This window comes from Macrotis lagotis, chromosome 2 (assembly GCF_037893015.1).
Source record: "Macrotis lagotis isolate mMagLag1 chromosome 2, bilby.v1.9.chrom.fasta, whole genome shotgun sequence".
Taxonomy (NCBI): Eukaryota; Metazoa; Chordata; class Mammalia; order Peramelemorphia; family Peramelidae; genus Macrotis; species Macrotis lagotis.
In genome coordinates this window covers 30035747-30063083 of record NC_133659.1, presented here as the reverse complement: position 1 = coordinate 30063083, position 27337 = coordinate 30035747, and the positions used below count along the sequence as shown (strand labels likewise).

The 27337-nt window shown below is 45.9% G+C and overlaps 1 protein-coding gene across 3 annotated transcripts in view; it reads right to left on the bottom strand.

Moving 5' to 3' along the window:
• TRABD2B (TraB domain containing 2B) overlaps positions 1-27337 on the bottom strand; it is a 247764-nt gene that overhangs the window by 44493 nt on the left and 175934 nt on the right. For all 3 annotated transcript variants that reach the window (XM_074221495.1, XM_074221494.1, XM_074221493.1), the window contains exon 4: positions 20745-20919. In XM_074221495.1, coding sequence (XP_074077596.1) covers positions 20745-20919 — 175 coding nt within the window. The remainder of the gene's footprint in view (positions 1-20744; positions 20920-27337) is intronic.

Below are 27337 nucleotides of genomic sequence, written 5' to 3'. Positions count from 1 at the left end.
GATAAAATACAGTTACCTATAATATATGACAGAACATGGAAAGAGCATTGCATTTGGAGTCAGGAGGCTCTAGTTTAAGTCTTCCTTCTGCCACTTTGCTATTTGTGGGACCTTAAGTTAATGAGTTCACTTCTCTCATGTATAAAAGCAGGATGTTGGCCTCTTTGGTCCCTTCTCAGTCCAGATCAATGATCCTAGGATCCTAGGGATTGGTTCAATATCAAAGAATAGTCAACATGGGGGTCTTGGAGACAAAGAGAGGGTATCTTTGGAGGAGCCATGGAGAGGGTTAGGCAGACCATTCAAACCGGATTCTCATCCTTCTACTCACATAAAAGATATGAGAAGCCAAGATCCTACCATATTGATAGTTGATTTTTCAAATCCATTTGGTGGACTTGAAGAGAATTTTGCTTTCCAGGTCCTACTCTGACAAGAAGCATGCACCAAAACCATGGAAGCTCTTCCTAATCACTAGAGTTCTTCCTGAGTGGGATGGTCATCCTCAGGGGTTGGTATCCCCCCCTCTCCTTGGAGATGTCAAACAGAAGCTGGGCAGTTATCATTCAAGGCCATTAGAGAGCTGATTCCTGATCAGACATGTCCCTGAAGTCCCTTTCCACTCTGAGATTCTGGGAGGGCTCTCATTCCAAAGTCTGACCCTTATTCTCTGGGGGCCATGACTTCTTGGTCATGGAAGGGGAAAAAAGCCCACTAATGGTTTATTTTTTAAAAAATGTCCAAACATATGGTTAACCTCACAGGGGATTAATGATGTTGGCCCATTAAGTCCATGTCAGGGAGAATAATCCCATTGGAACGATTAATCATGGAACGAAGAAGGGGAGAAGCAGCCTTGGGACCTCAGACACATGGGAGCAGGAACATAAACACTGGAAGGTTTCTGTAAACAGATGATCTCTTGTGCAAGCAAGTCGACCATCCCTAACATTCCCGTTTTCATGGAAGTGGAGCTAGATTATATAAGCAGAGAAGGAGCCCCCAGGAGACCTTGCCTTGCTATTGACCACTTGGGCCACTCACTTCTCCTCTCTAGGCTTTAATATCCTCATGTATAAAATAAACCTCTGTATAAAATAAAGAGGTTAGTTAAGCAAATTATCTTGAAAGTTCTCCAAGATGAAGGCTACTGTAGAGGAGGTGGGCTGAGCTGGGAATGCTCAGAGGTCTCTTCTAGCTTTGAGATGATAACTCCATGGCCCACTGGTGGGTCTTCTACTTCTATTCACAATGGCAATGTGGGGGAGGGAGGTAGAGAAAGTGAAGGAGGGGCAAGAAGACCTGATACATAGTCCTGGGTTAGAAATCTTTTGGGTGTCTTAGGTCACCTCTCCTGGAACCTCTAGGAAGTATCACTGATCGAATCTCTCCCCTCTCCTTTTGGTCCTCATTTTTCTTATCTGTAAAATGGGACTGGGGCAGCCTAGATGATCCTCAAGGGTCCTTCATGCTTCAGTGTTCTCCATTCTTCTCATCTTATTTTTCTCCCAAATAGAGCCTAGACAGGATTCAGTATCAGAGGAGAAGATGCCTCTCAGGTTACCTCCAGCTCAGAGATTTTGTGATTGTGATTCCCTGGGAAGGGAGGCCCACATTCCCCTCAAGGCAAGGCTCCTTAGAAGGACTCTAGCTCCTGCTCCTGCTTCTACTCCTTCTTCCAGAAGGTCCTGGCACTCAATGTGCTACTTTTAGCATCCAGTCTTTTGGTTTTTCAACCCCCTTTTCATTGCATGTTTCTGTCCAAAGTCAGCCCTGATAAGAATTAGAATTGGTGAGAAGCTGTCCCATGATGGAACAGCATGCATAGAACTGCAGGGTCTGCTAGCCACAACCATTCTACCTGTGGGAGCTATTCACACACAGGCAGACCTCATCAAGCACTGACTATAGATCTGAACCATATGCTTTCTGTTCTGTGGGGAACAAGGGACATAGCTAGCCTGGCCTGAGCATTAGCAAGAGTAGTCTGGAAGAGAGGGAATAATAGAGGCAGGAAAGTCTGACAGGAATTGGCCAGTGGGCGTCGACAGGGGCCTTTAAGAGAGTATTGTCTATGGGACCAGAGAAAGGAAAGGGGATGCACCAGGCTCTGATAACTGATGAGATTTTCCAGGACAGTCAAAGATCATCATCACCACCATCACCACCACTACCACCACCATCATCATCATCATATTATTTATATGACATATTAAAGTTTGTAAAACTATGTTATCTTGTTTGATCCTCCCAACTTCTCTGAGAGATAGGTGCTATTATTATCATTTACATTTTACAGATGAGGAAATTGAGGCAGAAAAATTTATGTAATTTGCCTAGGGTCTCACAGTTACTAAGTATCTGAAGTGGGATTTGAACTCAGGTTTTCTTGACTCCAAATCCAGAACATGATCTCTGATAGCATCTAGCTATCAAGGTTATGAAAATGAGAGATGGGGTGATGATGGTCCAACAGATGGAAAATTAATGTCAAAAAGAGGAGTAAGGTTGGAGAAATGATAAAAAGCTCCCCTTCCCCCTGTTTCTTCAGGGACAGGCAGAGCTATAACTAGGATGTTTTCTGCCCCAGGCAAGGACCGCAAAGCATTGTACACTACAATGAGGGAGGGGTGGAGACTAGGTCTAAGAGTCTGTGATTCCATCCCCCCATAGTAGAGGGAAGAGAAAAGGCAAGGAAAGAGCTTAAAGTCACATAGTAGATTCATGGAAGAATTGAGTCAAGAACCCGACCTCCCAACTCCTAGTCAGTACTCAAATTATGTCTCATGATAAGAGTTGGGTCACCCTGAAAACCATCCAAAAAGAAAGGAAGGAAGGATGGAAGAAGGAAAGGAAGGAGGGAAGGAGGAAAGAGGCAAAGGAAGGGAAAAAGAAGTGAAAAAAAGGGAAAGAAAGATGGAAGGAAAGGAGGAGGAAAGGAAGGATGGAAGAAGGGATGGAAGGAGCAAAGGAAGGTAGGAAGTGTGAGGAATATGTGGGTGTTTGGGTCCCACAAGAATGTGAAAGGAGAATTGTTAGTTCACATTACAAAGACTGGGCTCTACTAATACTTTTGCCTATGGGCAAGTGGCCTCAATCTGATCAAAAACTGAGATTAGACCAGGTAAGCCCCACCTAGTTCTAAGTTAACCTAAAGTCTTGACCTTCTCCTTTGCTCAGGCTCCAGGAGATAGCTGTTCTTGCTCATTAGTATAATGAGGAGGAAGCAGAAAATGTGTGGGGACCAATGTATCCATTAGATTGTGACCCCAGCCTATGACTGGCATGAAGGGGGGAGGAGCAAAGTCTTTCAAAATGTATAAAAGTCCTAGCATTTGGGGATTTCCTTGCCTCTTTCCCACCTTGAGAGAGATGTGCCATTTTGTTAAGCTATCAATAAAAAAAAACTACTTTAATCACTCTGGACTAAGTATTCATAAGCCATTTATAATAGGTGGGAAGGAGGGAAGGAAGGAAAAAAGAAAGGGATAGAAAGAGGGAAGGAAGGGAGGAGGAAAGGAAGGAGGTAATAAGGGAAAAAAGAGGGAAGGAGGAAAGAAGTGAAGGAAGAAGGTAAGAAAGGAGAGAGGGAAGGAGGGGAAAGAGTAAGGAGAGAAAGAGGGAAGCAAGGGAGGGAGGGAAGGAAGAAAAAGATGTGCTCAAAGGACCCTAGGGACAAAGCACTTCTTTTTTTACAAAAGGGGAAACTGAGGTCTGAAGCAATAAAAGAGACATGCTGAGCTTGAGTCAGAGCCAGGACTTGTCTCCAAATCCAAGACTTTCTTTATTTGTCTTGTTTTGTTTGTCTTGATTGGAGATGGACCCAGCCAGCTCATGGAACCCAAGTCCCTGACTCACCCAGCACCCAGAAGCCTCTGTGGGTGTGTGCATGTATATGTGTGTAGGATTGGAGCTGAAAGCTGCCTTTGTTTCTGAGCTAGGGTCACCCCACAGAACTTGCTGAGTTTTCAGAAAACTTGGGAAATGTAAAAAACCAGACGGAAGAAAAAAATATAGCTCTGGGCTGGTGGGTGGGCAGCAAGAGAGAGGGAGGGTGGGTGGGGTGCTGGTGGTGGTGGTGGTAGTAGAGGGGGCTCCGGCTGGGGCTGGCAAGCCAGTCTGCCTGCCTGCAGGAAGCTCTGGGTTACAGCCCAGCTGGGGCTGGGAGGGCTGGGTTTCAGAGAAGGCAAGATCTGCAAACACAGCAGCTCTGGGTTTCACTGGCCCAAGGAGACCCTGGAAAGTAAGGTTCAGTTGCCGATGATTCTGTCAGACAGCCCAACAAAAGTTCCTATTTCCCAGGGCCTTCAGCTTCCCACTAACTCTCTGAGGTGAGAACCAGCAGGATTAGCATCCCATTTTGCAGAGAAGGAGACCGAGGCTTAGTAAGGAGCCTCTTTGCTCACCATCACACATATGTGGCACAGCCAGGACTGGAGACTTCAGTAGGTTAAGACTCTACTGTAAAGGTGGCCTCTGAGCTACCATCCTGAGGGATCCTTATCACACAGTCTGGATACTGTAGGTCTCTGGGAAGATGGAGTCAGAATGATTAAAAAATGCCCACTCTTAGGAAGCTTTCCTATTAATAATATTGTCATGTGGGCTGGGAAAAGGTTATTATTCTCATTTTGCAAAGGAGGTCAAGGCCCAGATAGAGCTCTCAAAAATCTCAGAATTTCAGATTCACAGCAGAGCCAGAATCCCTTTTTATAGCATATCTGACCAAGGGACCTCTTCCAGCCACTGCCTTAAGGGGGAACCCTTCCACCTTTGGGGTAGGCTGCAACATCTGCATCCATTGTTGGATGATACTAAACCTCAATTTGTCTTTAACTGCCCCCCCCCCCCCCCCAAACTGGTACAAATTCTACCCTCTCCTAGGCCTAGTCTCTAAGCCTTCTCTTCTAACCATCCCCAGATCCTTCCACTGGTTCTCATAAAAAAACATGTTCGAAGTCTTCACAAACTCTAGTACCTTCTATTGGATGATCCCTAGTTTATCAGTGTCCATAGAAATATCAGATGTCATCATCCTTCTCCTCATCATTGCCATCATTATCATCATCATCATCATCATCATCATCATCATCATCATCATCATCATCACCACCACCACCATCTTCATTATTCAAACACCCTACCCTGGAGTGTTAGCTACTTCAATTTGAGTTTTGTATCCCTAGACTGTATACAGTAGACACTCAAGAAATGTGTGTGAAATTGAACTACGTGGAATTGAAAGGAGCTGAACTGAATAGACTATTCCCTCTGTACTCACTCTCTCTTTTTGAATTGAGTCCAAGATCCAAGAGTCCAAAGTTTTTTGGCTTCCCTCTCCCACTGCTGACTCACACTCAGCTTGCAGGCCACTGTTTATAGATGAGCTGTTGGCTAACCAAAGCTCCTCATCTTGTACTTGTGAAGTTGTTTTTTTGAACCCAAATGCAATGTCTTAAATGTCTTTCTTATTAGATTCAGCCCAAGTGTCCTAGCCTGACAAGATCCCTTTGGATTCTCTCATCCATCTAACCCTCCCTCCAGGCTTTGAGCCATGTACAAATGAATAAGCCTACACTCTTGACCTCTTTCCAAGTCATTGATAAAAATGGGAAACAGCCCAGGGTCAAGCCCAGGTTCCCATCAATGATCCAATCATTCAACCACTTCTGATCACACTTCACTAGACTAGCATCTAGATAACAACTCTCCACTTTTTCCACAAAAAGAAACACAGGGGAAACTGTGTCAAGATTCAAGTGAAAAGCAGGCTAAACAATAGCTGCAGGGTTTCCCCTGATCTATTGGTCCACAATCTGTCGAAATGGGAAATGAGGTTAGCTTGGCACGAGTGGCTCTTGGTGAAACAATGTTGGCTCCTCATGAGGGCTGCTTCCTTTTCCAAATGCTCAGCTGTACTTGGTAGACTCTTTTTTCTCCCTTTTCTGAAAATTGATGAGGCAGGAGGGAATTGCCTTTCTCCAACCTGATTCATTTCAATTTTCCAAGATCATTCAAAGATCTTGGACAGCGGCTCAGTGAGTCAACCTGCCAGCTCTTTCAGGACTGGAGGATGTTCTCCACCTGGGCCAGGTGGCCTGAACTCCTGGGAAGCAAGGAGTTGTCTTACTATCCCCTTACTTGGGTTCAATATAAGCCATTACCATTTTCTGTGTGTCTATCACTTAGTAGCAAATTAATATTTGTATAGCGCTATAACCTTTACAAAGACTTTTATAAATATGATCTCATTTTATCTTCACAGAAACGCTGAGGTAGATGCTCCTCATTCTTTAGATGAAGAAAGTGAGACTCAGCTCACACAGCTAGTAAGTGGCTGGCGCTGAATTTGAATTAAGCTCTTCTTAATTTCTAGTCCAGTTGTAGCCACTATACTGTCTCATTGCCTCAGAGTCCAATATCAGAGATGGAACATAGAATAAATAGCTAAATAATTGGAAGAGACTTATAGGACATCCCTTCATTTTTCAGATGGAGAAACTGGGGTGTAGAAACGGGGGAGTGATTTAACAAACGTCTCCTAGCCTCTGCTGGAAGGCCTCCAGGGAGGAAGAGCCCTACTGCCTCCCCATTCCTACTATCCAACCTTAATCTGTACTCTACTGTTCCAAGTTTAACCCCCAAGGTCAAACCAAACAAGGATGGTGCCTCTTCCATGTGACTGCCCTGCATGTGCTTGAAGATGGCTCTCATGTTCCCCTGAACCTTCTCTTCTCTAAATAAGCATCTCCAGTTCCATTTTCCTAGGTTCTCCATATATCCTGGTCTCTAGGACTCTCCCTTGGGCACTATCCTTTGGGTGGTTTCTTTGACGTGATGTGATATCTTGGCTACTCACTATCCTGGTATCCCTCCTCTGGATGAGCAAGCATTTATTAAAGGGCCTACTAGGTAAAAAATCTTACTAAGTGCTGGGGAGAGGAAGGCAAAAATAAACATTCTCTGCTCTCTGAGATTTTCCAATCTTCTAGGGGGTAAGAAATCAGATCAAGTCCTAGAGAAGAATTAGAAGATAGAGAAAATGGTTTCATTTGGGAGAGAAAGCTTTAGGAAGGAGGAAGCATCCAATCTTGGATTTAGCATTGAAGCTAAAAAACCTCTGAAGAGAGGGAAGGATTCCACCAGGGGAAGGTGAGGAGGGCATGGATGGCAGACATGGAGGGTGCATAAGCCAGAGATGGTGCTTCATGAAGAAGAGCAATGAGTCCAATGTGCTGGGCTATGGAGCACGAGCCAGAGAGGAACATGAAAAAAAGACAGATTTGGTCTGGGGTCAAGACACATAGGGCCCCAATTTAGCTCACGTCCCTCCTATCCTGCAGGGCCTGGAACATCAGCCAAGAGGAGGAATTCAGAGCAGGATCAGTGAAGCCAGAATAAACTAGTCCTCTGAGTCAGAGCTGGGACAGTTAACCGGGCTGTCACTTGAGGGCTGCCAATGTTGATGGGGGGGTGTGCCGGCTCCCCACACTTGAGCTCATAAACCAGGCCCAGCTGCAGATCAGCCAACAGAGCCAGGCTTTGGGCCAAGCCGCGATGTACAAGCAACTTTATTAGGCTGCTAGGGTCTCACCCCCTGCTGTCTTATGGCACTAAGACATTCATAGATGGAATGAATATTTCAACATGGTCCCAACCTTGAAGCATGAGGGGAAGAAAAAGATATGTTAAACTGGCGGAGTCCTGTTAACCATGAGCCTTTGGGTGAAAGAGTTGGGCTGGGGCCACCTGCTGATGGACACATACCTGCATTAGGTAACTTAATTCACCTTGGTCCTGCCTCCAGGGCTAAAGTCCCCCTGGTCAGGCCAGGCCTTTGGAAGAGACAGCCAAGAAGGGGAGAGACCAAAGAGAAATCAAGCCTCTAAGAAATTCCTAGCTGCTGGATTCTGGGGGTCAGAGACTCCCACTCCCATCTGCCTCTATGTGGTTGCCATTGTAGGAGGCCCAGTGGAAGCAGGTGAAGTGGGGGAACAGTTGACAAAAATGGCAGGTGGACATGATAGTAGATCAGTCTCTGGCAGGGTTGGGAATGTGCACAGCTGTGTTCAAAAAAATCAGGTTGAATCAGATGAAAATGTCAGCTCTCTGGCATTCTCTGCTCTCTGGCTTCCTGAGTTAGGTTAGAATTGATGCCCCTGAATTCCTGTTGGCTCAGCTCAGCCCCTGGAATCTCAGCTCTGCAGCAGGACCACCCCTCCCTGACAAACGGTCCCCCCCTTACTTCCAAAGGGAACTCATTAGGGCTTTGGGCCAGTCCTCATTCTTAGAAAGCCCTACACTCCAGCCTCAACTGACCTCTTTCCAGCATCTCCTATTTCTCGAAGTTCCAGCCTTTGGGGTCAACCAGAACAAGTGGGATGCTCTTTGGACAGTCCCCTCGTCCTTCTGCGTCTGCTCCCTGGGCTAACTCCATCCCATCATCCCACGTCATGAGGCGCAGGTCTGTCAGCATCCTGGCTTCCTTCTCTGGGTGCTTTCAGGATTTATAAATGTCCTTCCTAAACTATGGGGCCCAGAATTTTGCCTGGCCCACAGTAGGTGACTAATAAACATTTAGTGATTGTTCACCCTGTTGGACACTTGCTTTGACATGGACATTGAACCATTAATGACTACTCTAGTTTGAACCACTCAACCAGATATGAATTTATCTACCTAGATCATTGTCCACCCCAGATTTCTCCACCTTAGATGGAAATGATAGAGCACTGGCCTTGAAGTGAGGAGGACAGTAGTTCGAATCCAGCCTCAGACATTTACTAGCTGTGTGACCTTGGACAAAGTCACTTAACCTTGATGGCCTCGAGTCCAGGGTCATCTCCAGTTATCCGTCCTGATCCATAACCCAGCTGACTCTGGAGGAGAAGGTGAGGCTGGTGACTTAGCACAGTCCCCCTCACTCAGATCCAATTCACGTGCTTGTCATGGGCTCATCTCTCTGATGTCATGGTTTTCTTTGAAAATGAATGACAAACATTATTATCTTGTCCTTAAAAAGAGCAGAAAGTGCTCTGTCAACTTTGTCTATTTAAGGAGCTTTTCACCTTTTTTGTGTGTGTGTGTTCCAGATTCCTTGGGAATTCCCTCTGGAATTGTATTTTTAAATATATAACACAAAATACAGAAGATTACAAAGGAAACCAATTATACTGAAATAATGGTGAAGGATTTTTTCATCCCCTATTCACCTTCCCCATCCCCTGAAATCTGCCCACAATCAGAGTCAGAGGACCTGAGGTTCTGAGTACTTGGTCTACAGCATTGCCATCATCTATCTGTCTAGTAACCTTCTTACTTTACAGATGAGGAAAGTAAAGTCCAGGGAGAGGAAGGTACTTAGCTAAGGTCATGAAAGACCAAAGTAGAAATCTGGCATTAAGAAGAGAGCATCCTGGGCTGGGAGCCAAGAGACACGAGGTCAAACCTCAGCCTTTGTCATGACCTGTGATCTTGAGGAAGCTATTGCTGGATTAGGGTTTTCCTATCTGTTAAATGGACAACTGATGTAATCAATCAATGAACACGGCTGTTTCCTAGCTTTTTGCCCTTGGAAAAATCCTTTCCCTTCACTGGGCTGCTTCCTATATATAGGATGAAGGGGTTGGAACATTTGGGGCTAAAAATCCAGTTCTTCTCTAGATTAGAAGGTTCCAGAATTCTGCCATTTTTAGATGCATTTCTCTGGCTTCCATTTGGTCTTGCCCCAGGTGCACAGAACTTTCCCCAAGAGTTGAGGGGATTGTAAAGCCAGGGTTTTGGAGGGCAGTGGCTGCAGCACTGTGGGAGCATTTCCTTAAGATTGTCTTCCCTAGGGCCAGGTTCATTCCAGAGATACTGGAATGAGACACATCACATCACAAGCTTTCCATCTGAGCCCAGAAAACGTCATCTTGGCCTGCTTAGAATAACCTCACACTTTCCCCTTCCTTCACTTATCCTGTGTCTAGACAGCACCTTCCCCACTATGAGATAATCTTTTTTCTTTCCTTAATGAGAAGGTCAACCCACCCAGGTTCAGAGAAACCTCAAGTAGGCATGGGATGCTTGTGAACAAAAGGGAAAGAGATAGAGCAATGGATCCAATGTGGATGTAGTTTAGGCCTGGTCCACCCCAACTTTGGACCCATGAAACCAGTCCTAGGATCGATCCATCATGCCCTGCTGAGTACAGGGTGACCTCAGACAAGTCACAGGCCTCTCTTTGTCCCCTCATTTATAAAATACAGGACTGGGAGAGATCCCCTGGTCCCTTCCAGCTCCAGGTCCCCTGATCTGATGCTGCAGGGCTCGGCTCCAACAATTAAGAGCCAAACTGGCTCTTAGGCCAATAGGCCAAATTGAAGCATCTTTGGTTTGTCATTAGTAAAACAAGGGTTGGACCAAGAAAACTCATCAGTCCCTCTCTCTTTCTCTAGAATTCTTTTAAATTTCTATTGCATCCCAGGCCTGAACCTTAATAAACCCATAATGTTTGTTGACTATTCATTGACATTCTCTGTTCTTACAATTAGAAAAAAGAAAGAAAAAGAGAAAAAATTCTTCTGAACTAACACTATAAGGAATGGAAGAAAGGAAGGAGGAAGGAAGAAAGGGAGGGAGGGAGAACCTTTTCTGTGCCAGGCAAATATCTCATTTGATCTTGGTAGGGAAGTGCTGGTATTATCCTCATTTTATGGTTAAGGAATTTGAGGCAGAGAGAGGTAAAGTGACTTGTCCAGGGTCACACAGACACACCACAGTAAGTATAGGAGGCAAGATTTGAATTCAGATCTGGTCTTCCTGCCTGCAGGCCCCGGAACACCACCCAACTACATACCACCAACCCACAGGCATTGTTCCCACTTCCTTAGTACTAAGGGAGGGAAATGAATGTTTTCTGCCTCTCATTCAGGCTCTGGCTTGGCGATTATAGTTCAGAGGTCACTTGAGTCCCTAAATTTTATGACCGTAACTCTTATGAATCATGTGATATGGTGGAAAAGGAGTCAGATGCAGGAGAGCTCCTTATTCACAAGCTTTCTCTGAACCTTGGTAGCCAGGCATCCCTGGAAGCCACCATGATTCCTCTGGGTCTTGTTTCCTATTGGGCCCAATAGTTTGTGGGTTCCCCAGTTCGGGAGCTCCCCAGCCTTTGGATGGTGCAGTGAGGCTTCATGGGGTACAGGAGGCCAGGAGGCCAGGATGGGTGGGGCTTGCTGGGGAGGTGACCCAGAGCTGCCCCCAACCCTCTCCACCGTCCCACTCTCCCCCCTGCCCAAGCTCATCCCCTCATGTGGGATCCATCCCACACACCTCGGGTTGCTGACAAGCGGCCTCTGCTTCCTGTCAAGGCGTGTGAGGAGAGATGGGGCGTGGGGCATCTCTAGATAAGAGTAGGGTCTCTGGCAGGCACCACTGGCGGCCAACCCAGGCTTCCCTCACCATGCTTGGGGAACCCCCCCCAGGAAGTCTGAGGGCAGAGCAGGATTGGAAATGGAATGGGGTCAGGTCTGGAGCCCCCTCAGAGCATGCTTAGGAGACCCTGAGTGGGGAGACACTGGGAGTGTTCAATCTGGAAAAGAGAAGGCTCAGGGTGGGCAGGAGAACCGTCTTTGGGTATACAAAGGATTGTTATGGGGATAAGACTGGTCTTGATCTGTTTGGTTTCAGAGGGCAGGCCCAGGAGCATCAGGGGCAGAGAAGAAGAGTTGGATAGAGAGAATGCAGAGCTTCCCTTGGGAATACTGGCTGCTCCAGGGGTGGTGCAGGTGGTGAGCTCTCCTGCACTGGGCTTGGGTGTGATGCAGGAGAAAGATGAAGAGAATTGTGAATATAGAAATTGGGTGGAGATGAAAATTGACTCGAAGTAGAGAATTAGGATTGTAACAGAAACAATTGTAATCTTAAATGCTGCTTGGGTGGAGACCCCCTATTCTTGATGTACCATTGATTGTTTAATGTAAAATTTGTATCCTGATCTCCTTGATTTTAGCCTCTACCTAATTCCAGGACCAGTAAGAGAAAGGGAGTTCATCTTTTGCTCTCTGGATGAGAGGCAAGACATAAAAACCTGGGTTGGACTAGAGCTCAGGGCCACAGTCTTCTCTACCAGCCTATGGCCCAGCCAACTCTGCTTCACTGTTCTTTTATCTCTCTCTCCCTAGCCCTTCCTATGTCGTGTAACCTTTTTTTTAATAAATTCTTGCCTTATTTCTATCCTTGCTTTCCCAAGTCTCAAGTAGCCAGTGGCTACAGGTGGAGGGTCCCCAAGAAGAAACTGGCTTGCCATCATTAATGACACCCTGATCAGGGCAGTGTGGAACCCAATGACCCCTGACCCAAGATTCTGAGGTTCTGGGAGGAATCGACCATAGGACTATTTCAGAGCCCTAACACTGGGCCAAGGTAGAGAGACCAGCGCCAGGAGGATAGCAATCCACTTATTCATTCCTTCATTTGGTCATTCAACAAGATGACACATTCAGATGTCAGATCTGGGCTCAGATGGTACCTTCTGCACTGGGCCCTGGTGATACAGAGACTGAGAGATCCTCTCTGTCCTAGAAGATTAAGAATCTGGCTTAGGCACCTGCCCATCAAGCCCTGGATGAAGTAAGGATCTCAGAAGAAGGCTGGAAAAATCCTGAGTTTTCTAGAAATGGAAATCTTTCTTGAAGGATATACATGTCTTTTTTCTGTAATTTTCAGACCATAGAATTCTGAACAGAATAGAGATTTCCTAACCTTTTAGTTATGTTTGTTTATGGAGAAAGGATTCCAGTCAGTTAACAAGTTCCTACTAGGCTCCAAGTCCTGGGCATGTCACTGCGTTCTGTCCTCAGGGAGCTTACATTCTAATGAGGAAAATAGTCTCATATGTAAGAAAGATTGGGACTGACCTTTGGCAGGAAGTATATTTTAAGAGGAAAAAGTAAGGAGGGAGACCATTCTAGGCAAAGAAAGGGCAAAAGCTCAGAGGTGGGAGATGAACTATACTATGGTAGGAACAATAAATAAGCCACTATGGCCTGGAAAGGACAGTGCTAGAAAGGATGAGTGAGGCAAAACTGTTAATTAAAGAAACTTTAAAAAAAATTATTATACTGGGGGTAGCAGGGAACCTGTTGGAGTTTCCTAAATATGATGGTAATGTGGTAGAAAGATCTCCTTAGCAACAAAATGGAGGATGACTGGAGTGAGGAGAGACTCAAAGCAGGATGACCAACTGGACGATGATCTCAGATAATATGAGCATAAGGTGATGAGGGGGCTGCACCTGGGGCTGGCAGTGCCAGAGGAGAGGGATGTGGTGAAGGAAGAAATGGTCAAATTTGGCAAAGGACTGGCTATGGAAGACGAGTGAAGGTGAGGAGTTGAGGATGATACCAAAGTTATGAGGCTGGGTGACCACAAGGATAGTAGTGCCCTTTCAGTAATTAAGATGTTGGGGAAAGGATTGGAATCAGGAAGACCTGAGTTCAAATCCAGCCTCAGACACTTTCTCCTGAGACCTTGAGCAAATCACCTCACTCCTGTCTGCCTCAGTTTTCTCACCTGTAAATGGGGATGATGAGAGCACTTCCCTCCCAGAGTTGTTGTGAGGATCAAATGAGACACTATTTGAACAGGGCTTGGAACACAGAAGGCGATTAATGAGTGCTTATTTCCTTCTTTCAAGGTCAAACAACTAGTAAGCGCTGTTGTCAAATCCTGAACCCAAGTCTCCAGACCCTATAGAAGGTGCTTCCTGACTCAGCAGCAAGCAAACAGTAGGTGCCTAATCAAAGCTGCTTGAGTCAATGCTTGTCAGGAAGCCCTGAATGATTCCCCAGCACCATCCCATTCCCTTCTATTTACTTTGCATCAAGTTTCTCATTCCCAATACTGTTCATCCTATTTCCTCTACAGAATATAAGCTCTGTGAAGGCAGGGACTGGTGTACTGGGGTTTGGATTCTTTTTTTTTTTTTTTTTTTGGTATCTGTGTCCCCAGGAGGGGGGTCAGCAAGCCTGGGTTGGAGCTCCTTGCTCAGACTTCATCAGTCTTGGACGCCGGACACCATGGCGGTCTCTGAAAACCCCAGGAGAGTGGAAGACAAAGACAGATCTCAGCCAGAGTCAAGCCTCATCCAACACAGCCAGAGATGAGGGAAGTTTTCCTGAAATTAACTGCTCTCATAAATTTATCCATCTGTTATCTTAAGTGTGGCTTGGAAATGACTTGGTCATAAAATCGAAATAAGCCAGGAGTGAATGTTTCTTACCTTTGGCTTCGTGTGTATATTCTTCATGCCAACATATTAACTCTTTTTAACAACCCAGGGCTGGGCGGGCCTCAGATGGGACACCCATAAAGGATATGACAAATTCTTGGGGGTCTTTTAGTACATAGGGGACCTGCCAGGGATCAGCCAGCATCAGCTCCCAGTCAGGGTCAAGGTGGGAAGATGAAGCCTTCAAGATAAATCCCACGGGGCCTAACAGGACCCCCAGAGGGTCCAAACAACACTCTGGAGCTACCCTATGGCTACATTGTGGCTCTGCTGAGAGAGGCCACACTCCAGCAACAACTTGACTTATCTCGATGGGTCCAGGAAGTATGCATGACCAAATATCGAGTGGCTTTCAAGGTCATTTCTTCACCAAGACTTTGCTTCCCCTAAATTATCATCCAGATTTTTCCTGGATTAAGATTGTGGGCTCCTTATCCTAACCTTGAGTGTTTTAGAAGTCATCTAATTATCACTCCTTATTACATTGTTGGGGAAAATGAGGCCCACAGGGAGTGACTGATTTTCTTCCTATATGTGTAGTCTCCTACAATTACAATACGAATGGCAAGGACTATCACATTTTTCCATCATTATTTCCTTGGCTTACTGTAGTTGCTTAATAAATATTATTTATTCTTTCCCTCACTCAAAGTAGTAGAGCTAGGATATAGATGAATGAATGAATGATTGAAAAACATGTATTAAGTGCTTATAATGGACCATACTAGGCTCTATGGAGCCTAGAAGTTTCCCTAAAACAAAAGAGTCCTAAAAGGGTAACCTATAGGTCACTGGAGGCTGACCATGTGCTCTGAGATCCAGGATAAAAGATGAGTCTCATAAAAATGGGGACTCATCATGATCTGACATTTCACATCTGTGTGACCTTGGGCAAGTCACCTCCTCTATTTGTTTTTCCTAGAAAATGAGGGATTAGAAGTCACTGCCAGCTCTGACTTTCCCCTTTTCTTGTCCTCAGTTTAGTTCAGGAAGCTTCAACCAATCTCAGGCTTTGGGCTTGGGAGAAAAAAATACCATGGAGGTATTGACATTGCAGACTGTTAATGGTCGTCTCAGGTCCTCAGGTCTCTTCCTAAATTATATCCTATGTATTTGCCAGTGTTTGGAGCTGGAAGGAGCCTCAGACACCATCTAGTTCAAACACCTGCTTTTATATGTGTAGAAACTGAGGTCCAGTTTCCCGCATGGCCCCTCCCTCAGCTGCTTCCTGAGAATTCTGTATTTACAGCACCTGCCTCAGCACCAAGGAAACAATAGGAGTCTAATCAAAGCCATTTAAGTCAAAGCCCTTTAAAGTTTAAAAATTCCCTTTTTTTTTCTTCTGGATACTCAAGAAGCCCATAAGGAAGGGATTGAAAGAATTATTCTGCCCATTTTCCTGAGTCTTGGTAGGACTATAGGATGGTTTGTCCACAAATAGTCTCACTGCTAGTGTCTGAGGTGAGATTTGAACCCTCTACTCTCCTGATGCCTGCAGTAGCACTCCCCCACTATATCACAGTGTATCTCACAGTCCAGGCCCACCTCTGCATGTCCCGCTCTGAGGGTACCTCTGAGCTGCAGCCCTGCACATTCAGCTGCATGAAGGATGCCCCACTCAGAGGACGAGAGACATCTCCAATCCCAATAGGCCCCATACTCTCCACTCCCCTCTCTAATCTAGACCTGCTACCGATTCGTCTCCTTGAGTAGATCAGCCCATGATGAACCTCTGCCCAGCACCTCTCAGGGCTCCCTCTTGTCAACCAAGGAAAGTTTCTGTTCCTTGCATTGGCATTCAAGACCCTTTGTAATCTACCAATCTGCCTTTACAATTACAATTCTTTCCAGGATGATCCCACCCCTCCAGGCCTCAGTCAACCCTACACTCTTTTGTATGACCAGTATAATGTAATGGAAAGAGTACTGGTCTTAAAGTCAGCAAGATTTAGGTTCAAATCACATCTTAGAGATGTTTGCTTACCATGTGATGGCTGGGCGAGTCACTCTTTGAACCTCAGTTTCTCCACTTGTAAAACGAGGAATTTAGACTCAATGACATCCAACATCCCCATCCAATTCTAAATCTATGTCTCTATGAGACTTCTCTGACTCCCACCCAATTCTCACACTCGTTCATGGAATTCCAGATTCCATGATTTTGCTCAGTATGTTTCCTTATCCCTCTTTCCCAAATGAATTCTAATTCATTCTTCAAAATCCAGTTCAAATCTCCCCTCAGCTCAGAAGCCTTCCTTGATACACCCCCTTCCCCAAGGTGGGAATATCCCTGTGCCTCTAGAGATCCCTGGGCTCCTTCCTCAAGCATCTATCCACTGATAATGCTCACCATCATTATTGGTCATTGGATCTCCTTGTACTCCTAGGGAGAAGAGACCATGGAGTGGAGGGACTGTAAATTCTGGGTCTCCCCATTGCCCAGGACAGATTCTTTTTGTCATATGCTTTCAATCCATTTTTGTCCAATCAAAATTAATTAATGGGAGTAGGAAGAATGGGACCATACTTTGGTAACCCTCCAGGGAACAGCCCCAGGGTGAGTAGGAGGGTTCTCCTTGGACCAGAAATACTCAGAAAGAAGACTGAGAATATGGGGCTATAGAATCTTCAGCACCAATCAAACAGTAGCCCTAATCAAAGTTGCTTGAGTCAATGCATTTTGAGAGTTTACCATGCAATGGATTGGAGAGGACAGCCAGAAAAGAGTCTTTGGATGATGATAATAATGTTTGTCCTTCACTTTCTTTTCTTTTGGAGGGATTTTTGAAAGACAATGGGGTTAAGTGACTTGCCCAAGGTCACAAAGTTAAGGAAATATTAAGTGTCTGAGGCTGGATTCGAACTCAGGTCCTCCTGACTCCAGGACCAGTGCTCTATCCACTGCACTATCCAACTGCCCCTGCCCTTTGTTTTCAAAGAAGACCACAATATAAAGGGAGGTGATGCCATGACAAGTACATGAATTGGATTTGAGTGAGGGGATGCTGTGCCAAGTTACCAGTCTCATTTTCTCCTCCAGAACCATCTGGGTTCAGTAGCCACATATGAATCTGGACAACTAGAGATGACCCTGGATGCGAGGCAATCAAGATTAAGTGACTTCCCCAAGGTCACACAGCTAGTAAGAATCAAGTGTCTGAGGGCAGATTCAAATCTCTGTCCTCCTGACTGCAAGGCCAGTGCTCTATCCATGGTTGATGATAGAATGTGGTGAAGATAGCAAGAGAGATAAGATATCAGAGGATCCTGAAATTCTAGGATACCCCATCTTTATCTGAACCCAGGGAGCCTCTAAAATATTTCTGACTGATTCTACTCCATTGACAAAGAGCCCCTTTCCAAATAGTTCTGATATTAAAATGTTCTTCCCTATACACTTCCTGTAGCTTCCTCCTAGGACTGCTGCAGATTCTACTTTGAGAAGCCAAGCAGAGCAAGGCTAATCTTTCCTTCCCTTCAAATGTAAGTGAAATTACTCTGAGTCATCACTTCTCCAGACTGAAGGTGGGGAAGTGAATGGGTTTGAGAGCAAGATCCTTTCTGTGACCCCGTCCTCCCCATCCCCATCCCCATCCCATCACCATCTTGTGCTCTGGCTCTTCAGGAAATGTTCAGTCCCAGGGGCTGGCTCCTAGGATGTGATTAGAAAGTCAGCCTCAGACCAGATGCTGGAATGCACTTCCAGCAGGTGCCTAAGCCCTTCCCAAGTCACAGTAGGATCCCCCTCTTCACCTGCCAGCTCTTCCTACAACTTGGGAAATCTGATCCATGCCCCATTGCCTTCCTCCAGGTGGTTACAAAGAGATCTTGGGCAGCATTAAGAGAGATACGGACAAGAACGACTTGCCTGGGGGCAGCTAGGTGGCTAAGTGGATAGAACACCGACCCTGGAGTCAGGAGGACCTGAGTTCAAATCCGACCTCAGACACTTAATGTTTACCTAGCTGTGTGGCCTTGGGCAAGCCACTTAATCCCAATGCCTTATAAAAAAAAGACTTGCATGAACTGATGCAGAGTAAAATGAGCAGAACCAGAAGAACATCAAAAACACTAACAGCAATACTGGGTAAAGTTCAACTATGATGGACTTGTATTTCAGCAGTATAATAATCAAAGACAATTCTTTTTTTTTTTAGGTTTTTGCAAGGCGGTGGGGTTAAGTGGCTTGCCCAAGGCCACACAGCTAGGTAATCATTAAGTGTCTGAGGTCGGATTTGAACTCAGGTCCTCCTGACTCCAGGGCCAGTGCTCTATCCACTGAGCTACCTAGCTGCCCTATCAAAGACAATTCTTAAAGAATTGTGATGGGAAAAAATCCATATTCGGAGAAGGAACTGTGCAGTTTAAATACAGACCAAAGCTTATAATCTTCAAATTTTAAAAGTTGTCATGTATTATGTCATTTTTTCCTCTCTAATATTTTTTCCCCATTTGGATTTGATTCTTCTCTCATAATGTGGCTAATATGGATCTATTTGTAGTATAGTTATACATTTATAGCTTCTATTGGATTGCTTTCTGTTGGGGGGAGAGGGGGAGAGGAGGAAGGGATAAAAATGTAAAACTCAAAAAATGATTATCGAAAGCTATCATTGCATGTAGCTGGAAAAATAAATAAATAAAATATTTAATTTTTTAAAAAGAGAGAGAAAGATGCCCAGCTTCCAGGAAGAAGTGAATGATGGGTCCCCAGGAAGCCTTTCCTCATCCTCCTTCATCCTCTTATTTCCTGCATAGGGTGTTTGTAAGTATTTGCTGCTTTCCATCTCCTCAGTTCGATTGTGAGTTCTGTGAGGGCAGAGACTATCTTTTGCTGCTTTTCAAAGTCCTGGCCCCATAGTAGTTATTTCATAAGTGCATATTGACTAACCATGCCCTGAGAAGGCCACATTTGAAGCACTGTCTTTAGTCTTGGGTCCTAGGGGTTGGGAAAGACCCTTCCCAGTTAGACAAAAGTCATTCAGAGGAAGGCAACCAGGATGAGGAAGGGATGAGAGTCAGCGTGGCATGCTAGCTGTGATGTGAGAGAGGGGTTAAAATGACTCTGCTTGGGCCTAGCAGCCAGAACCAGAAGTTGTGGGTGGAGAGAGAAATCTCTCCAAAGAGAAAAATGTAGGTTGGGTTAGAAAAAACTCCACTTCACAATTGGGGAAACTGAGGTTCCTGAGAAGAGTGACTTGGCTACAAGGGAAAGAGTGAGTGTTTAGGTCTCCAAGGGCAGGGCTCTTCCCTAAGCCATGGGGAAAGACTCAAGGTTTTGCAGGTGAATGACAAGATGGCAGAAGATTCTTTGGGAGATGAATCTGGACACCTGAGTTGGCCTCTTTGTTGCCCACTGAGTGATCCTCATCTACACACTGAAAGAGCAGGAGTTGCCGGCAGCCTCTGGGGTGGGTCTAGACTAAGCCCATATTGACAAGGTGGATCATGGGGACGATGGCGGCAACTCAGAGCAGTCAAGGCCTGGACCAGATCACTGGGAGAAAGTATATACAAGTTCATTGGCCACCTCCATGTAGGTTCCGTGTAGCCCTGGTAGCTGAACCCTATGTCAGGGTCCAGAAAACTTCATCTGGTTGGATGACTAAATTCCTCCCAAAGCTTTCCTTAGAAAGGGCTAGGGACTGAATTTTCCAGCTCACTTTCCATTTTTCATTAAGGCAGTTTTGCTAGGCTTAGACAGAACAAGATGCTCCCAAGATAAATATTTCCCCTTTCCAGTTTCCTTTCGTCTTCCTCTCTTAGACTGTAAGCTTCTGTAAGCAAGAATTGTCTTCCTTTTCTTATTTGTGCTCCCATTACATAACACAATGCCTGCAGGTAGTGGGTACTATCAATGCTTACTGCACTGAAATCAGTTTGATTTCACAGAGTATAGTTTGGCAGAGTACCGGGGATTTACCTAGAGTTGGGATGATGCCAGTTTGGGAAGACTTTTAAATGCCCAATGGAGAAGTCTGGAGTCAAAAGTCAAGACAGGGTCAAGAGAAAGCCAATAAAGGGGCAGGGGGAGTAAGGTGGTCAGACAAATGCCAAAGGACTGTCAGGGTATGGCGAATGGGTTGAAGAGAGGGAGTGGAAGGAAGCAGGGAGCTTGGTGGCTGCATAAAGGAAAGGGGAATGAATGCAAGAGATAACCTAGAAGACTGAATCAAATTTTGGGCCAAATTTCTTTCCTTCTCCAAGGGGAGAGGATGACAGAAATTTTCCAAACCAACCACAACTTTCCAATAATGTTTGCTGACTGACCCACTGACTCATTATCCTTCAGACAACAAGTAGTAATGATCATGGGGATGTGTTTTTTAAAGCCCTTTGTCCCTGTTATCACAACCCCCTTCCCACTATAAAGGAGACAGAGATGTGTTATTATAACTGAGGAAATGGAATGAATTCCACACATAATCCATTCCCCCCTTAGGCCCACAATTCACTTCCCAATCTCTACCTGCACCGAAGGCAAAGAAGAAACTCTTGTCCCCATTCTCTCGAAGCAGTGCCATGACCCGTCGACCCATCCTCTCATTTCGCTTGTAGATGAGCTCCTGGCGGAAGTAGCTGTCGATCTCCTGGGCTGTGGCCTGTTCATGTGGTGGCAGTGTGGTGTTGATGAAGTTGGGGAGCTGAAGGAGAAAGGAATGTGATTTTTTAGGACTGAACTGTCCAGAAGATGATTGGGAGAAGAAATTCATTCATTGATTTATTCAAAATACCAGTTTCCTCCTTTGCCAAATGGAAATAAATATATTGGTGCCACCAGTCTACTAGGGTTGTTGTATGAAGGCAGTTTTGGAAACCTTAAAAAGGAGTAATGGAGAAAATGAGGACAATGAGGATACCAGGATGTTGCAGGAGAGTGACCCAAGGCAAGGTCCTTCCCCTTCTGAGCCCTGCCTCCCCAACACAGTGGAGATGAAGGTCCAGTGGTTGGACATGTCCCTCACCCTCTTTAGCTTCAGTTTTTTTATTTGTAAAACAATTAGATTCAACAAACATTCATTTGTGTTTTCCAAACTCAGTAGGATGGTTCCTGGAATGAGACTCATACCACCTGGGTGAGCTTAAACAAGGCAATTAGCCCTCACTTTCCCCATTTGTAGAATAAGGGGCTAGACTCATGGCCTCTGAGGTTCCTCCTAGCTCTAGCTCTAAGAACTCATAAAATCAGGAGTGTCCTGGGTTTAAATCTTATCTCTTATTTACAGGTTTATAATTTCAACCAATCTCTTTGCTTCTCTAAATTTCATTTTCTTCATAAATGAAAGTGGAATAAGAATGTGAGATCGCCACCACTGGTTTTTAGTTCTACCTTGCAGCATGACTTTGGCCAGGTCACTACCCTTCCCCTCCAGGCTTCCATTTTGGTGGTGGTGGTGGTGGTGAGTCATTTCAGTCTTGTCTGACTCTTTGTGATTCCATTTGGAATTTTCTTGAGATACTGGTTTACCATTTCCTTCTTCAAACCCAAAGTGTCCCTTCACAGGAGTCTATGACTCAACTTCTCCACTAGCTTCTGACTAATAGACTCATGGAGAATGGGTGGAGAGAGACAGAGACAGGCAAAGAGACAGAGATGGAAACAGAGACACAGAGGGAGAGACAGATAGACACACACACACACACACACACACAGAGAGAGAGAGAGAGAGAGAGAGAGAGAGAGAGAGAGAGAGAGAGAGAGAGAGATAGAGAGAATCCCCTTCCTAGCCAGTTGATTGCTCTGGGATTGTCATGGGATGGCCCTCCCTGCATCCAGAACTATTTACCTTAGTTTCTCCAAACAGACTGGGAATTACTCCCAGCTCCCCAACAACACAACAACCCCCCCCCCCCAGTCTCTAGATGCTCCTTTCTCTAGGATTATTTGTCCTGCCTGGACTTTTTCTGGCACTTGTGAATTTTGTTATGCCTAAAAGATGAGTACGTTGGGTAAGTGGAGAAACAGCAACAGCCTGAAGAATTAGACTTCTGTTTACACTTCTCCTCGAAGAGCCAAACATCCATGGGCTTAAGGTCTTCAAACTTAAGCAGAGCAGGGAGAATGTGGAAGTGTTTGCTGAGCCTCAGGGCTTGCAGATGATGCCTATGAAGGGGGTATGGGAGGGATGCTAGTGTAAATCATCTGTGAGGCAGGAGAGGGCCTTGAGAAATATTTTTAAATGTGTTTCCATTCATTTTAGCCTTTAATCCTTACATATATTCTATGTGGTTGGCAGGCAGCTTTCTTATCTTCATTTTGGGGAAATGAAGGCTCTCAGAAGTTAGATGACTTGCTCAGTCACATAGCAAGTTGGCAGGCTATCCCCAATTCCATACTGCCTCCACCAATCCATACTATTTCTCTGACCCCTTCTTTCCTTATGATCTCTCTTTTTTGGGGGGGGATTTTTATAAGGCAATGGAGTTAAGTGACTTGCCCAAGGTCACACAGCTAAGTAAATATCAAGTGTCTGAGTCCACATTTGAACTCAGGTCCTCCTGACTCCAGGGCTGGAACCCTATCCTACCCCCTTATGATCCCTAAAGATAGAAACTCCTCACCATTGCTCATAACCAATTACTACTATTAGAGAAAACTGCTGTGAAGAGAGTTCTGAAATGGAAGGGAAAATCATTGCAAAATTGGTTGTGTGACCTTGAGTAAAGAATCTATCTTCTCTGGGCTTCACTTTTTCCATCTGCAAAATGGATATTTTTCCCTTCTCTGCCTCAAGGGGCTGCTACTGCTCCCAGAATCCCTGGGACAGAAGGGGGATGTCTGTACAGTTTTCACACGTTGCCTGCCTTCCTTTGAAGGCAAGGACTATGCTTTTGTCTTCCTCTGGATCCATGAGCCCTTTTGGTGAGTACTATGAACTTACTGATGAGATCATGGAATGAGATAGAGTTAAGGGGACATGACCAGGAGCCCAGAGACAGGAAGTAGTTTCATTGTAATATTTAAATATTCCAAAGCCTCTGATGTTCCCCTGATCCAGGAGCCATCTGTCCATTCAATACCTATCCTTTCTTTAAGGTTCTACCTTCCAACATTGCCAAAGAGAAATTTGTTTTGTTGGACTATGTATTTTTGTGATGAGGGTTTTATCCCCCCACATTTTATCCCCCAATGGGGTTAGAGAAACAACCGGCAAGACAAATTATAAATGAATGTAAAAGCAATTAAGTCTGTTTTCTAACAAATGAAAACCTCTGTAATATTGGAGTTCCTGACACTGCTCCTCTTGCCTGTCAGAACCCCCCCTCACTTTGGTCTCTGTGGGTGAGTCATCCCTTCTGCCTAACTGTGGTATCCCCCAAAGTCCTATCCTGAGTCCCTTTTTATTTTGCCTCTAATCTATCGTGTTTGATGATCTCTTGGCAGCCCCTTGAGGATCAGTCATCATTCTGATGCAAGGGACTCCCAGATGGGCACAACCAGCCTCAGTATCTCTTCTGAGTTCCAATCCCACCAAACTGCCTGTCTGCCAGACAGATCTCAAGTTTTGGGTCCCAGAAGCTGTACCAACATGTCCCAACCAGGACTCATTCTCTTTCCCCCCAGACCCTCCCTTCTTTCTAGCTTTGCCATCCTTGTCCAGGGTGCCACCCTGCTCCAGTATCCTAGGCTGCCCCCCTGCCAAGGAACCTCTCTCTTTCCATCTCCACCTCAGAGAATTTTTGCCTTTCTTCAAGGTTCAAATGAGGAATTGTTTCCTCCAAAAGCCAAGGTTTAGAGGCCTTTCCTCCTCAAATTCTCTTCTATGTATTTATTTGAGTACATACCATATTAAGGGTAAAGGGGATGATTTCATTTCTCTTGGTATGTCCAATCCTAACAAAAAAACCTAATACACTGATTGACAGACTGTCTTAGAAGGTGGTGGAGAGAGTGCTGGGACTTGAGTTGGGAGGACCTGAATTCAAATTCAGCCTCACTAGCTATATGACCCCAGGCAAGTCATTAACCTTTGCCTGCCTCAATTTCCTCAACTATAAAATAGGGATAATAGTTTGTATTTCACAGTTGTAGTGAGGATCAAATGAGATAATATTGGTATTATTAGGTGATTCTTCCTTCCATTCTTTGTATCCTAACCCCTAGGGCAGGGCTTGGAACACATACCTGTCCAATGGAATGATCCCCAGATCTTTCCCCACTCTGGACACTAGCCAGCTTCCCAGTGTCCTTCCTAATGTGGCCCCAGGACTAAAAGTGGATGTGGGGGCTTGTTTTCACTAAAGAGAGTCAAGCTGACCCCATCAAGAGATGAAGACTTGGGTCAGGTTGGGCTCTAGGAGGCGGCCTCTACGACCTCTTCCACTTCTGGGTTCCTGTGATTTGGTGACCACGATCCTCAGGAGCTGGCATGACTACCCCAAAGCAGCTCCTCTCAGAATAGCACTCTGGTTGGCTACACTGGTGACCCCCGAGTGCTCTGCACACTCTACCATCCTGAGATCCCTCGGTTGTGCAGCTGCGGCCCTGGTCTGGAGGACCACCTCACTCTCTAGGGCTCACCGCTCTTCATCCTCCTTAGACACCCCCCCCTCCAGGAAGGCATTAGGAACCAAGGGACTTCCTGAGCCCCAGTGTCTCAGAACCTCGGAGCTGGAAGGGGCTTCAGTGGCCCTCAGGCCTCAAGTTCCCTGCCAAGTGGTGTCCGGTCTTTCTGTGGAAAGCCTCCCTGGAGAATGAACCTTGGCTCCTGGGGGCAACCCACCCCACCCAGGAATAACTCTCATTGTTAGGGAGTTTGCTCCCGCTCTGTTGATCTGAAGGAGTAGAAGTGGATGCCCATGTTGCAAAGCCAGGCCCAGCCTTCTCTCTTTTCTGAGGTACCAAGGAGTCCTAAAGGCTCCAGGAGGGGTGGGATGCACTCTGGTCCACTATGATCATCCTGCTCAGAGGTTGGACTAGAATGCCCTTGGATTTTGCTGGTTCAAAAATTCTGGCTTTGGGAGAGAGAAATTCTCTTTGGGGGAGCCTGTCCTGGGAACAGCCAGGTCCTCTCTTCCTCTTCTCTTCCCCTCTCTCTTCCTTTCTCTTCTCCTCTACTTACTGCCAAATTACCTCTCTTCCTCTCCACTTTTCCTCATTCCCTCCTCTTCTCATTCTTTCCTCTGGTCATCAACCTTCTCTCTTCTTTCCTTCCTCTGTTTTTCCCTTTTTCTCTATTTCTCCATTCCTCCTTTTCTTCTCATTCCTTTCTCCTCTCCTCCTTTCTATACTTCTCTTTTCTCTTTCCTTCCATTCCATGTATCTTTGTACCTCCAAGTACCTTTCATTTCCTCTCCTTTTGTACTCCCTCCCTCATTTCTTTGTTTTTATCCCCTTTTCTCTTTCCTTCTTTCTCCTTTCCTGTTCTATTCTCTCCTCTCCTGTCTTTCCCCACCTTCCTTCTTCCTCATTTCCTCCTCCTTTTATCTACTTTTTCTTTGTCTTATTTATCCTCTCCTCTCCTCTCCTGTTCTATCCTTTCCTTTCTTCTCCTCTCTTCACTTCTTCTCTTTTCCTCTTCTCTCCTTTCCTCTTCTCTCCTCTCCCCTCTTTCCCCCTTCCTTCTCATCCTTCATTTTCTCCTTTTTTATTCACTTCTTTCCTTCTTTCTCTTAACCTTTCCTCTCTCTTCACCTCTCCTCTTTTCCTCCCCTCCCCTCCTATTCTGTCCTCTCCTCCCCTCTCTTTATCTCTCTTCTCTCCTGTTCTGTCCTCTCCTCTATCCTGTCTTTCCCCCTCCTTCCTTAACTTTCATTACTTCCTCTTTTCATTCATTTTACTCTTTCCTTCTTTATCCTCCCCTTTCCCCTCCCCTCCTCTCTTCAACTCTTCTCTCTTCACTTCAACTCTCCTTTCTTTTTCTTTCCTCTCCTGTTCTGTCCTCTCTTCCCCCATCTCTCCCCCTCCCTCCTTGCTTCCTCCCCTTCCTTGCACCATGGGCAACAGTAATAAGGAGCAGCAGCTTCTCTCTAATAAGTCCATTTGTGGTCAATTGGTTGCCTCCCTGACTTCCTGCCTCTCTGCCTCTGTCTCTCTGCCTCCCTACCTCTCTGCCTCTCTCTGCCTCTCTGCCTCTGCCTCTCTCTCTGCCTCTGTCTCTCTCTCTCTGCCTCTCTCTCTGCCTCTGTCTTTCTGTCTCTCTGCCTCTCTCTCTGCCTCTGTCTTTCTGTCTCTCTGCCTCTCTCTCTGCCTCTCTCTCTGCCTCTGCCTCTCTGCCTCTCTCTCTGCCTCTCTCTCTGCCTCTCTCTCTGCCTCTCTCTCTGTCTCTCTGCCTCTCTGCCTCTCTCTGCCTCTCTGCCTCTCTCTCTCTGCCTCTCTCTCTGCCTCTGTCTCTGCCTCTCTCTCTGCCTCTGCCTCTCTGCCTCTCTCCCTGCCTCTCTCTCTGCCTCTCTCTCTGCCTCTCTCTCTGTCTCTCTGCCTCTCTCTCTGCCTCTCTCTCTGTCTCTCTGCCTCTCTCTCTGCCTCTCTCTCTGCCTCTCTCTCTGCCTCTCTGCCTCTCTGCCTCTCTCTCTGTCTCTCTCTCTGCCTCTCTCTCTGTCTCTCTGCCTCTCTGCCTCTCTCTCTGCCTCTCTCTGTCTCTCTGCCTCTCTCTGTCTCTCTGCCTCTCTCTCTGCCTCTCTCTCTGCCTCTCTCTCTGTCTCTCTCTCTGCCTCTCTCTCTGCCTCTCTCTCTGCCTCTCTCTCTGTCTCTCTGCCTCTCTGCCTCTCTCTCTGCCTCTCTCTCTGTCTCTCTGCCTCTCTCTCTGCCTCTCTCTCTGTCTCTCTGCCTCTCTGCCTCCCTGCCTCTCTGCCTCTGCCCTCTGCCTCTGTCTCTCTGCCTCTCTCTCTGCCTCTCTGCCTCTCTCTGCCTCTCTCTCTGTCTCTCTGCCTCTCTCTCTGCCTCTCTCTCTGTCTCTCTACCTCTCTCTCTGCCTCTCTCTCTGCCTCTCTCTCTGTCTCTCTCTCTGCCTCTCTCTGTCTCTCTGCCTCTCTGCCTCTCTCTCTGCCTCTCTCTCTGTCTCTCTGCCTCTCTCTGTCTCTCTGCCTCTCTCTCTGCCTCTCTCTCTGCCTCTCTCTCTGCCT